The sequence below is a fragment of the Grampus griseus genome (assembly GCF_964374135.1).
Source record: "Grampus griseus genome assembly, chromosome: 13".
In the NCBI taxonomy this organism is placed as follows: Eukaryota; Metazoa; Chordata; class Mammalia; order Artiodactyla; family Delphinidae; genus Grampus; species Grampus griseus.
This window is the reverse complement of record NC_139007.1, coordinates 10154195-10168447: the sequence shown is the minus strand read 5'-3', so window position 1 is coordinate 10168447 and position 14253 is coordinate 10154195. Positions and strand designations below refer to the sequence as shown.

The following is a 14253-nucleotide window of genomic DNA, read 5'->3' as shown; positions in this document are numbered from 1 at the left end:
TCACCCTATTTCTATGTCATTGGTCAAAGGTCTAATACTCTCCTCAGCTTAAATGTAGAAAACCAGGTCCAGCCGGATGTCAGTTGCCTCCAGCTTGGCCCTCACTGGAAGCACTCAGTTTGCCAACCATGCTGCCTCCAGAGCCCAGAGTACTCAGGCAGAGGAGGCCAAATGATTTCCTGCCAGAGGGGCTCTTAGTACAACAATAGCTAATGTTTAGTGAGTATGTTCTATGTGCCAGGCACAGTTCTAAATGCTTTACTTGAATCATATCACATAATCCTCACAAAAACCTTTACAAGGTGTTATTTTTACACATTTTACAAATAAGGAAACCGAGGCTCAGAGAGGTTGATTAATTTCCTCAAGGTCACAGAGCTAGCACCTCTTCTTCTTAGAGCAGAGAGTGATCCTTTTAAAATGTTAACTCAGATCACATCATGCCTCTCCTCAGAATTCTCCAGTGAATTTTCATTTCACTCACAGTAAAATCCAAAGTCCATATCAGAGCCGAGAAAATCCTGTATAGCCCCTCATCCAGCTGACCTACCTGTACCTGATCTTATCTCCCTAATATCTGTCCCCTCACTTCCTGGGCAACAGTGCACTGCAAGCTTGTTCCCCCAATGCACCTAACAAGTTTCCACCTCAGGGCCTTTGCATATGCTATTCCCTCTGTTTGTGGAGGCTCATTCTTTTATTTCCTATAGGTCTCTGTTCAAATAGGACTTCTCTAACAACCCTATAGAAAACAGCAAACACAAACACTCTCTCTCTCTCTCTCTCTCTCTCTCTCTCACACACACACACACACACACACACACACACACACACTCTTTTTGTATATATCTGTATGTTTATTTATTGTCTGTCCACTACCCACTGGAATGAAAAGTCGATTTAAGCAGGGACTCACCTTCTGTATCGAGGACACAGAAGTTTAATAAATGTTTGACAAATGAATTAATCAATGAAGAAGCCAGGACCGGAACCCAAGCAGGCTTGACTCTGGAGCCTAAGCCCTTAACCCAGTGCTGTACCATCCCCCTTCCTAGAGAAACCATCCCACTTTGGGAGGGAAGCTTAGCCACGTGAATCCTAAGACATCCCAGTACCAACAAGGTGAGCAGAACTTCCAAGAGAGCTTCAGTGAGACGGTTTTGAACCCCCAGCTTTATTTCTGTCTGGCACTCACCTTAATTAGAATGTTTAAAGAGGTTTTGTACGGCTTAAAATCTGAGAAGAGTGTAACAACACGAAACTTCACTTCTTGCTTTGGTTTATACAGGGGCTTGTCTGTTTGAATGAAGACAGTCATTCTCTTGGTCTCAAATGATAAGCGCGTACTATTCGAGAATAAAATCTCATCCTGGGCACGTCCAGTGACATGGAGCTCATAAATCTCATCACCACTGTTCAGAGGTAGCTGGGGGAAAAAAAGACATCAGATGTATCAAAGTCTCATTGTTTTACCTCAAAAAGGTTTTTAACTGTAAGTGAGAATTGAAATTTTAAATACATAGTATTATCAAAAGTAATCACGACGTTGAAAAATGCATCCCTCCTCCTAACCACCAAAATTAAACAATTTGTTTTCTCTCTTTCGACATCCTGGAGTTTGCTCTCCAGTTAAACCACAGGGTTCCTGGACTGCAGGAACCACGTCCCACAGCTCTGTCAGCAGTCACCTTGTCACTTCCTATCCCAAGCACAAACTCTTCCGCACTGACAGTCACTGTGGGTCACAATACCCTTCTCCTCCGTGCCTCGGGTGAAAGGCACATTTGCACAGGCTTTGTTCTTGCCATACCCTCTCCAGGACCTCTCACCTGTCCTAGGATGCACTCTCCTCCTGCATCTTGTGCATCGTGTCACAGCCCTGGTAAGTTTGATGGTACCGTTGTTTCACTGTTTCTGTCACTAGTGGAAATCCTCCCTTCTAGCATGAACAGACCAGAAGCCACACTCAGCCTACGTGCACCGTGTCATTCTACCCCACGACAATCCTTCCGGTGGGTGCTCTAACTAATACCAGCTTGCACACCAGGGACCTGGGGCTTGGAAGAGTAAAGGAAGTTGCTCCAGGTCACTGGCTGAGATTCAAACCCGGGATGAACTACATACTACTCTAACAAGAGCATTCATGTGATGGTTTTAAAATATGTCCGAAGTTTCTCTGACCCTCCTCCCTTCAAAAGTCAGAGCCCCTCTCCTGGGCATATACCCAGAGAAAACCACGATTCACAAAGACACACGCACCCCAATGTTCATTGCAGCACTATTTACTATAGCCAGGTCATAGAAGCAACCTAAATGCCCATCGACAGACGAATGGATTAAGAAGATGTGGCACGTATATACAATGGAATATTACTCAGCCATAAAAAGTAAAAAAAAAATTGGGTCATTTGTAGAGATGTGCATGGACCTAGAGACTGTCATAAAAAGTGAAATAAGTCAGAAAGAGAAAAACAAATATCATACCTTAACACATACATGTGAAATCTGAAAAAAACTGGTATAGACGATCTTATTTACAAAGAAGAAAGAGACAGATGTAGAGAACAAATGTATGGATACCAAGGGGGAAAGGGGGGAGGTGGGATGAATTGGGAGATGGGAATGGACATATATACACTATTGATACTATGTATAAAATAGATAACCAATGAGAACCTACTGTGCAGCACAGGAGACCCTACTCAGTGCTCTATGGTGACCTAAATGGGAAAGAAATCTAAAAAAGAGGATATATGTATATGTACAGCTGAGTCACTTTGCTGTACAGTAGAAACTAACACAACATTGTAAAGCAACTATAGTCCAATAAAAATTAATTTAAAAAGAAAAAAAAAAAGGTAGAGCATAATTTCCCAGTGACTCGCCTCTCAAGAGTAGAATGAGGCTGTGTCATTAACAGGATAGCTCTGCCTGGGTCTCTCTTTCTTGGATTCCTCGCTCTGGGGGAAGTCAGCTGCCATGTGATAAGGACACTCAAGAGGCCTGTGAGAGGCCCACAGTGGGAGGAACAGAAGCCAATAGCCACCACCCACCTGCCAGCCACGTGAAGAGCAACCTTACTGAGGACCCCCAGGCCTGGTGAAGCCTTCAGATGACATCGGCAGCTCAGAACTGCTCGACGACATGGCTCGCAAATTCCTGACCCACAGAAACTGTGGGAAATAATAAAAGTTTATGGCTGTGTCACACCAAAGTTTGGGGATAACAGGTTCCACAAGAATCGATCACTAGCACACCTGAATTTTAGTTCATTTTCATATTCATAAACCTGAGATTCTGAAACTAACGTTCTGCCTCCTTTTTGCACATAAGAGTTGTCCACAGAGAGCTCCAAGGAGATGTTCCAGAAATAGCAGCCACCAAAAAGCCAGCAACATGGATAAGAATATGAAGAAAACGTAACAAACCACCAATACAGTGGTCAGCAGGAAATAGGGAGAAGAATACTGGTGTTTGCAATTTACTTGGAAATACATTTTAAAAATAAGATCAATTAATGGACGGAGAGATGAGGAGATGCATAAATATGTGATTGAGCAAGTGTGGTAAAATGTTAACAGTAGATTCTAGGTGGTGGTTATAGGAGTGTTCCCTATGAAACTCTTTCAGGTTTTTTTGGATATTTGATACTTTCATAGTAAACTGTTAGGAGAAACAATCAGGAACATCACCTTCAAATGACCTCTAGTACTGATGTTTGCTTTCCTTTAATAAATAAACATTCACTGAGCACCTTTGAGCTCCAGGTTGCTCTAGGTGCTTGGGATTCAACATGAACCAAAGGTGTACGCCCTAGAGGGCTGAGAATCTAGCCTGGAACTTGCATCCTTATGTTCTATTCTCTCAAATGATGCTTCAGTCCTCAGATTCTTTCAAACAGAGTCCTTAATACCGCAAGCAGGAAAATATATATGCCAGGAACCAGCACATCATTTGCTTGTATACAGCACAGATTTATAAATAGTTCATGCTTAAAAAATATATTAGATGGAATTTCTCTGTATGATTTGGGTATCGTTGGATCATTTTTAGTGGCACAGAGGCCCCAGAACAGAGAGTAGATTGAAGACTGACGTCAAATTAACGATGCAGAGGTCTGAAACTAAAGAGACCTATTAACCACGAGGAGGTCAAAGAGTTAGAAAATTAGAATTAACACAAAAGTGTCCAAACCATTTTACTCTGTCCCCCACTCCATCCTCCTTCAGGGAGTTGACACAAGAGGAGATGGTACCGACTATCTTTCTGCTCCTTTCACTTACCCTAATTCTCGTTTTCAACACTCCCCTGTTAGAAACCCCACCTCTCCCGATGTAAAATTTAGGTGATTTGGGAATCCGCAGAGCCTCGGTGCTAATCCTAGAGCTGGAAAGTCTAGGGTGACGATATGGACTTGTCAGAGTGGACCTGGTGCGCCCCCATGAACAATGAGGCATCGCCGCACAGCTTAGCGCGTCACCATGGACTCTGGCTGTCAGTAGAGACCTTGGTCATCCATTGGGAACAGTAGAGGGACATAATGAGAAGGAGACTGGAGAAAATACTGGGGATGTTAAGCAACCTTTATGAAAGATTCTCTCTGTGCCAGACCTGCAGTGGGTTGTAACCTGCTTCCCACAGTGGAGAGGACCCAGAAGGTGATATAAGCTCTGCTGGTAAATTGCTTCCCACCTGCTTGGGGGACACAATTACCAAAAAGGATTCCCAGAATTGGAAATAAAGGAGTTCCCTAACGAGAGACTTCCTTATCTCTTACACAAGGACCAATTATTTAGCCACAGAGGTTTTGGATCCTACGTGTTGAACTGGGGTCACGGGGCTGGGAAAAGATGTAGTTCCCATATACAGACACTGTCCGGCAGCAGAATAAGAGTCTGGGGGTATACAATACCCAGGGCTTAGATCAACAAAATATCAACGAGCATCTGAGTTGAGCACGGTTGATTCTCAGTTAGGCTAAGTCTATTTTGTCTATACATAAATGCAAACTCTCCGGGTAGATGATAGAGGCATGGTCAGAAAGGTTCTTGATGGACAATAAATGGATTCCTTATTCTAATCCGGGCCGTCTGAAACCATCTTCTCTGAAAGATCAACTGTCTTAAGGAAACAAACAACACAATAGTATTTATCCTACTTTATTTCACTAATAACTCCAGTTACCAAAAGTAATGGTAATTTCAAATAACTTTCAAAATAAAACTGAGAAATTTAACATGATAGTTTCTATTTTAAAATATGTTAGTAATTAAACTTTAAAAGCATTCTAATTTTATTAGGAGGTTTGGATTAACAGATATACACTACTATACACAAAATGGACAATCAACAAGGACCTACTGTATAGGACAGGGAACTATACTCAATATTCTGTAATAACCTATATGGGAAAAGAATCTAAAAAAGAATAGATATATGTATATGTATAACTGATTCACTTTGCTGTACACCTAAAACTAACACAGCATTGTAAATCAACTATATTCCAATATAAAATTTAAAAAAATTTTTTAGGCATGTTAATTTTAAAAACCACTCCCTCGTTTTAAGTTGGATTTACTTACAAAGAGAATAAAAAGAAACTTTTTCTAGCACGTTTTGTACAAACAATAATCTTTAGGTTAAGTGTAAATTCTGTTTTTTTATTTACTCCTTATTGAAGGCTGACTTTACTGTATCAAAAACAGAAACAATGAGCCAGTTAGATATTAAAAACATATTTGTTTTAATGCAGCCAATATATTCATATTTTATAGCAAAACTTCAGGAGGACGTTAAAAAATAATTTAAAATATTACATCTACAAGCATCAGAATGCAAGAGCACTTGGAAAGATGGGTCTATTTTAATTGAACACTCATAAAAATGCAGAACCTTCTATTTTTGCCAAGAGTTATTAAATTTTCCCAGACACTTTATGACTAAGCCTTTAAAATTTTGTTTTACTAAAAAGGGATCTAGTCCTAAATATAACTCCTGGTAAATCTTTCAATAAATAATTGCTATATCTACATACAATAGAAATGGCATAATATTAAAGACAAATATAAGACGTTGGGATCAGTATTCCGCATGGTTAAGACTTTAAGGCTAATAGTAGCCAAATTTGTAGCTAATTGGGACAAGTACAGCTTATAGGCACATTATGGGAATCAGCCAGAGTGCCCTCGTCCGCCCACATGCCTGCCCCTTCCAGACTTGCTACAATCCAGGCCATGCCACTGCAGACGTCTCTGAGGAAAGCAGACAGTTATTATGCGTTGAGCTGTGATTCCTGAACTGAAATCTCAACCCCTTCTGCTACCAGACAATTATATTACACAGGATTTATTTTAATCTTCTCACTGTAATACTTTTTCAACAGAGTTATGGACACAGACACCGGTGGGCCAGCACCTAATGTCTGAGGTCACATTAATGCAGCCTAACATCTTATTGTCACTAAGATTGGGTTTTTTCCCCCACGTCTGCCTGCTCAGGGCTTCCCTCCCCCCAACTCCACTTTCTATTATTACAACAGTATATTTGTTAGTAAGGTAAGTACAAACATAATAATAAGTAAGAAACAGGGACTTCCCTGGTGGTCCAGTGGCTAAGACTCCGCGCTCCCAATGCAAAGGGACCGGGTTTGATCCCTGGTCACGGAACTAGATCCCACATGCCACAACTAAAGATTCCACATGCCGCAACTAAAAGATCCCACGCTGGGACTTCCCTGGTGGTCCAGTGGTAAAGAATCCGCCTTCCAATGAAGGGGATGCAGGTTCAATCCCTGGTCAGGGATCCCACATGCCATGGGGCAACTAAGCCCATGTGCCACAACTAGAGAGAGAAAACCCACATACCACAACTAGAGAGAAGCCTGTGCACCACAACAAAAGATCCTGCATGCCACAGTGAAGATCCCGCGTGCCTCAACTAAGACCCAATGCAGCCGAAAATTTTTTAAAGATTAAATAAAATAAATATCAAAAAATAAAATAAAAAGACACTGGAAGAACACAGTTAATTTTTTAAAAAATAAATAAGAGATCCCACATGCTGCAGCTAGGACCCGATGCAGCCAAGTAAATAAATCAATATTTTTTAAAAATAGGTGAGAAACATAAGAGTTATAGAATGTAAGTAATTTTTATAAAGGACAGTTTGGGAGCACTATATTCTCTAAGAACCCCAAAATGAATGTGGTTTCTGAAGGTGCTTGATAAGTAACCTTCAAGAGTTAACGGGGAACCTGGCTCATCGGGAGATGTCAACCTTACGTAAGTGTCAGGGTCAAAGTCATCAGTCATCTAGTCCCAGAAAAGTACACCAAATTGTCCTCTTGGTGGATGCTCTGTTCTATTCGACTGTACATTAAATGTGTGAAGCTCCAAAACAAAACAGTAATAAAAGCACAAACTTCCAAATTAAAGCCATGAGACACAGGACTAGTTCACAAACAATATTTAATAAACAGGTTTTATGACTCTCTCAACAAAACAATAACCCTTTCCACTTCTGTAGCAGATGCTACAGCGTGTTCACATCTCATTTCACCTCCAAGGTAACCCCTATGAAATAGACTATACCTTTACCCCCTCCTCCAGGACCGGGACCATGGTGAGGTGAGCCAGGCACTTGCCTCAACTGCAAAATTTAAGAGCGTGCCCAAAAAACTCAGTAATCAACAGTTAAAGTTTTTGAATATTTTCAATAGTTTTAAATAGCAAAGGTGATGCAAAAATTAAATTATGAAACAAAAGATCAAATTTTTAAACAAAGACAGGGTCGGTATCAATTACTGTTGTTTTATTTTGCCTCGGGGTACAGTTCAGCTCAGTGAAGCACTGCCCTTTTCCAGGACAAAGAAACTGGGATGGAGCATTGAGTACACACCCAAGAAGGGAAGGCTTGTTAAGGCAGAAGCGGGACCAAACCCGCCCAGGTACCTATGCTAACAGTCCAGGCCAGTCCCCCTCAGTGAAGTTCTCCATTTTACGAGAGGAAAATCTCCACTGTGAGTTTGAAGAGGCTAATATCCAAGCTCCCTGAAGTAATATTATTCTTAAACAATCTGAAGGTGGAACTGAACTCTATCAAACTCACAAGGAATGTAAATTAATATAAAAGCCAATAAAATACTAACTCATTTATTTCACGGACGTAATGTATATTTCTGAAACCAAATTTTTTAATAAATACTTACGGGTGGAAGAGTAAGTGTCTTGAAAGAGCCTGAAAGGAAAACGGTGAAGAAAACAGTCATAATTTAAATACAGTGATATAATACAAAACTTGTAAGACTCCCTTAATACTCTTTCAGATGTAGAGGGATTCAGACTTACAGAATCACAAACTTATTTAGCCAAACCTAAACAATTTTATTAAATCCCAGAACACCTGAGAGATTATTACATATCCCTGTGCCAAAGAATTAAGACTTAAAAGGCGATCAGTGGGTAAACCTCTCCCCAGAAATTAGTTACGTTCTGCTTCTCTTTTCCATGTGTAAGTTGCCACTGCTCTTGTTACCCTTTTAAGGCTGTACATGTTTGAGGGACACTCCATACAGTGTACAGAGGGAAGCTGAGGTTCATTTCTAATGTTCATTTCTCATACACTCATGATAAAGGGAAAAAAGGAAGGCATTAGTCACATCAGGGGTGAGCTGGGACTCATAACTGACCATTAGTATTAAAATGATGCAGACATTTTTCATGGAAGTTCCTAAAAAAGACTGCTAATTTAACCCATGCCAATTTCTCATCAACTCTATTTATTGCAAGGGAAAAAATGTTTCAAGTTAAAAATAAAAGAGTACTTATTCAAAGTTCCCATTTAAGGGACATGAATTCAGAGGCGGTGACAGGCCCTCGGTTCCTTCATTCATTGAAGAAACACTTACAAGGGTACCACAGTGAACAAGACAGACATGGTCCCTCTCCTCCCGGAGGCCACATGTGCCCACCCCATGGGAACAGACAGGTACAGTATGGAGCGGGGGAGAAGCGAGTGGCCTCTGCAATCAGACCACATAGGTTCTATCCCAAATCAGCCACATACTAGTCCTGTCCTTGAACATGTTACCTGATTCTCCAGGTTCAATTTTTTCACCCACAAAATGAAGGCAATCACACAAGGTGGCTGTAAGGAATAAGTAAGCCAGTCCCTGTAAACGGTACAGAACAGTGGCTGGCATGTAGGAAACACTTGATAAATATGTCATTACACTGCCAAAAAGCTTGAAGCGTCACCCACTGGCATGTCAGTGTGCCTCTACGGCAGTGGGCTTCAGATGTTTATGATGGAGTACTCAATCGATACGAATATTTGGTGCACGGTACCACGTCAAGTTAGATTTATAAAGTTATATACATGCACTTTCTCAACCAAAATATAAATATTAGAAAACCTGACTTTCTTAGTTTTTCTCAATAAAATAATGGAAATAAAAGTTAGTATATTTTCTACCTACTCCCTTATAAATGGTCTTGTGACTCCCAGATGTGTGCACCCCACTTTGACCACTGCCCCAAGGGGCCTCGGTGAACTACAAGTATGTTCTCAGAAGCAGATAAGCAACTCATCGAGTCACTGATCACACAGCACAGATCAGTTGATCTAATAGCTGTCACCCTAGGAAGCAAGGAGCAGCGCTCTTCAATAATTAGGACACAGGACAAAGAATGTCTTGAAAAGGTGAAGGAGGCAGAACAATTGAACAGATATAGGTCCACACGGAACGGCTGCAATAGGGGCAGGGGAGGGCACTTCAGAGGGGCCACGGGAGGCGCCTAGAGGAAATGATGCAGTCTAGGGCTGTAGGATAAGGAAAAACGAGCCAGGTGAGAATGGAGGGGACCAGTTTCCAGGCAGAGCAGCAACAAGTGCAAAGGCATGGAGTCTACTGAAGAGAAGAGCTGTGTGAGACACGACCAGAGGCAGGAGAGGCAGTAGAGATGAGGCTGGACCAGACCACAAAAGGCCTTTTAGACTGGCGAGCCCTCACCAGAATGGTCTGGGTCACACTGTTATCCCCGCATTCTAATTGAGTATCTGTCCCGGATCTTTTTTTGGTTTAGCAAAATATTAATACGAGATGGGTTTAACCTGCACAAGATTTAACTTTGAAATTGTATAATCATGCTTTGAGAACATCTCCATTTGTGGGAAGAAACTTCTGTTCATTAAGTTCTTGCTTTTAATGGGAGAGGCATATTCTATACTGAATTGAAGGGAAATTGAGAAGCCCCATAATGATGCAGCAACTAAACTTGATGAAACACTCAAAAGAACCATAAGTAGAGACAACTAACAAGTTCTGTCTTGTAAAAATATTTGTTGAGAAGAGGCATAGGTAGACCCTGCAAAATATTTGGGCTGAAACACATAAACAGTTCAATATGGGAAAAAATTAAAATTGAGAATACCCTCCAGACATCAGAATTTTCTCTGATTTTACCAGGTAGCTCAGCACTTGTGGACAGAGTGTCTTCTCAACTAAAAATATTATGGTCACTGTATACCAACAATGAACAAGTGGAACCTGAAGTTAAATTACAAGGTCCACTTACATTAGCACCAAAAAAAAAGAAACAGGCATAAATCTAACAAAACGTGTACAAGATCTAGATGAGGAAAACTACAAAACTCTGACAAGTGAAATCAAAGAGCTAAATAAATGGAGAGATATTCAATGTTCATAAATAGAGAAACTTAGTTGTCAAGACATCAGTTCTTCGCAACTTGATCTTTAGATTCAATGCAATCCTAAATCCTAATCAAAATCCCAGCAAGTTATTTCATGGATGTCAACAAACTGATTCTAAAGTTTACCTGGAGAAGCAAAAGACCCAGAATAGCTAACGTAATACTGAAGGAGAACAAAGTTGGAAGAATAATGCTACCTGACTTCAAGACTTACTATAAAGCTACAGTAATCAAGACCATGTGATACTGGCAAAAGAATAGACAAATATATCTATGGAACAGAATAGACAGCCCAGAAATAGACCCTATAAATACTGTCAACGGACCTCTGACAGGCAGAACATAGGGTAATTTTAGGGCAGTGAAAATACTCTGTATGATATTATGATGACGGACATATGTCATGACACATTCATCAGAACCCACAGAATTCACAACACCTAGAGTGAACCCTCACATGAACTATGAACTTTGGGTGATTATGATGCAACATTGCAGGTTCATCCTTGATTAAAAAAAAAAAAATGTGCCATTCTTGTGGGTGATGTTGATAATAGGGAAGGCTATCCATGCATGTGGACAGGGAAAATATGGGAAATCTGAAAAAAATATTTTTAATTATTTGAACGTTCAAGTTGAACATTATTATGATAATGGTCAGATAACTTGAACATTCAAATAAATAATGGATTATAACCTACTGAATAAAATAAGAGTATGAGTGTGTGCTGATATATAATTTAATAGATGACTAAATGAAGGAGAAGAAAAAGGGGTTTTTTTTACAATTTTTAATTTATTTTATTGAAGTATAGTTTATTTACAATGTTGTGTTAGTTTCTGCTGTACAGCAAACAGATTCATTTCTACATATATATTCAGAAAAAGTTATTCTTTACCATAGAATTCCAATAAATAAATGTATAAGGAATCATGGAATTAGAAAATTCCACAACAATAATGGTAATAACTGATTCAGGCGAATAATCATCAAACTTGTGTGCACAAGTGGACTGAGTGAGACCCGTAAGAAATAATAAACCATTGCTGTTTGAAGCTACTAAGTGTTGGGAGGTTCGTTCACAGCAAAAGATAACTGGAACACGTTTGAAATAAAAAAGATTAACTAGCAATATTAAGTATTATTATCCTTATTTTACAAATGAGAACTTGAATCACAGAGATATTAAGTGACTTCCCCAGGGTCACACAGGAAAGAAGTAACGGAGCTAAGATTCTAAGCCACTGCCTCTCAGTAGAAGAACGGCAGCTGTACTTTTGTTCTTGCATTCTACCCACCTTTGATTATTATAAAGTTGCACAGCCTGTGTAGCCTCTTTGTGTATGTTGACACCCTCATTGCCTCAGTCACACAGGTTCAACGTCGCAATCCCCTTGGACTCCGGGCTCTCCTCAGCTCTATGTTAGTCATCACCAGAACCTAGATCCTTCTTCCACAATGTTTCTCCCAGCCCTCAGTTACACTATAGGCGCTGCAATGGTGGAGCTCATTGAAACAATTTGTGTTATACAAGAACTTCTGGAAAGGATATAAAAGCTAGAAAATTTCTTAACTCTTTTTATCAGTCCTTCACACTACACCGTTTTCATACGTTTGAAGCTAATTTCGAGATCGGAAAAACCCATCTTCAAAGGAAACAAGAACCACACGTGTCTGAGGTCGGGTTCCCTGGGAAGCCAACTCGGACACGGTGATTCAAGCACAGGGCGAGAGCCTGGGACCAGCACCTAGAGAAGGGGAGGGATGCAGAGGCGGGACTGGGGATGAGGGGAGGGCAAGAGCCTCAACACAGGCTCAAGCCGCGTCCACGGGGCGCCCTCAGAAGCAGCGCTGACCCCTGAGACTTGTCCTGAGTGGTGGGGAGGGGCTGGACCTCCACCCAAGGAGGAGTTCCCCTGGGGCAGGGTGAGTCTCCCTAGCGGTGCAGCCCCCAGGAAGCTGGCTTGGAGGGCGGTGGGCTGCAACCTTCCCAGCAGCTTCAGGGAATGAGTCTTCGTCCCCGACAGGCTGGTTCCGGGTGGTACAGCATGGTACCCACCACAACGTCCCACAGTGGAATAAAATCAGAAATACTAAACTGCAGGGAGCTGGGCCCCAGCAAAACAGCGCCCTCGATTATTGAGAGCCACTGATTTTTCGTGACTTTAGGATAAACCATCGGGCTTGACTATTTTCTCAGCCCAGTGACTGGAGGAAACAATGTGCTTCCTTTGGGCCTGACACACTGGCTACCTCCCATCACCGGCAATCTCACAGAATAAAGGCTGCGTGTGTGTGTGTGCGTGTCTGCGTGTGTGTGTCTGCGTGTGTGTCTGTGTGTCTCTCTGTGTGTGTCTGTCTGTGAGTCTGTGTGTGTTTTGGGGAAGGGGGCGTAATTTATTTTTATCTAAGTGACACTAAGCAAGGAGAAAGTAAAAAACAGCTTCGAGTCTCCAATCCAAATAAACCTAGTAGGTTGATCAACTGAAGGGCGAGCATTTCAGCGGTTCAAAGCCAGCTACCCAGATGTGAGGTGCAGGAAATCCCATTCACAGAACTTGTTTTTAATGGGACTCTTCATAGAGTCAAAGCTTTGAGGGGTTTTCTCATTAAAGAGAAATTGGAAGAGGGGGTAGACTGCATGCCTGGGTCTCACTGCTCTGACATGTGACCGTGTCCATCACAGACCCAAGAAACACACAGCTGCCCCCAGAAGCTAGGGTGCAGGAGCACAGAGGCTCCCACAAACCCCTAATTCTTGCTGGATTCAGGAGTGACTCAAAGGATGTGCAGAGAGATCCAATTTAAAGTCCGCTCACTTGTCTCATGTGTCCTTATTAAAAGGTTGACTTGAAGTACTTGAGATTTTTTGCAACTTGTCTTCCCTCTAAATTGATAAGGGCAGCTTGGAATTTCCTAGGCACTTAGTAAAGTCTTATTTGAACGTCCTAACATTCTAGCAGTAATTTACGGCACCAAAATATAAAATCGGGGGCAGGGTGGTAGGAGTGCAGATGAGAAATAGTCATCTCTTTCTCTGTGGTTGCTAGGTTGAGGATGAAATAGATTGTATTTGCAAATTGTTGTGAACATTGTTTTCTCCCTTTTGCCGGAGCTCCGGGCTCTACGCAGACAAGGGAAATAGTCACCACCTCTTAAAAATGCTGCACGGCATTCTTAATCACTGACTAAAGATGCACTCTGTTCTGTGAAGTCCTTCTCAATGTTCACTGCAGATAATCTCTGTAAAACTCAGATCATTTTTGTGTATAACCAGAGAAAGTAGATCTTAAAATTCCTGCAGTGCTTTCTCCTTCCCAATGCCACCAAAGCCACTCAAAAGAAACCTTGTTTTAAAGCTTCACACTTGGCACAGGCCTGAGAGCTGGCCGTCATTTGATTTACAAATAGAGTCAAAGCTATTTTTAAATTGTGTAATAAGCATACACAAAAACTAACCTTTCCTTAACTTTTTAAACACACTCCATAATGCCATATGCTGCCTCTTCTGACATCTGTGCTCACCAGACAGCTCTGCA

At 41.3% G+C, this 14253-nt stretch overlaps 1 protein-coding gene across 2 annotated transcripts in view; it reads right to left on the bottom strand.

Annotated features, from left to right (window-relative positions):
- CD109 (CD109 molecule) overlaps positions 1 to 14253 on the bottom strand; it is a 180585-nt gene that overhangs the window by 154506 nt on the left and 11826 nt on the right. For both annotated transcript variants that reach the window (XM_082668521.1, XM_082668520.1), the window contains exons 3-4: positions 8210 to 8238; positions 1196 to 1426 (exon numbers count right to left, since the gene is read on the bottom strand). In XM_082668521.1, the coding sequence (XP_082524647.1) occupies positions 1196 to 1426; positions 8210 to 8238 (260 nt within the window). The remainder of the gene's footprint in view (positions 1 to 1195; positions 1427 to 8209; positions 8239 to 14253) is intronic.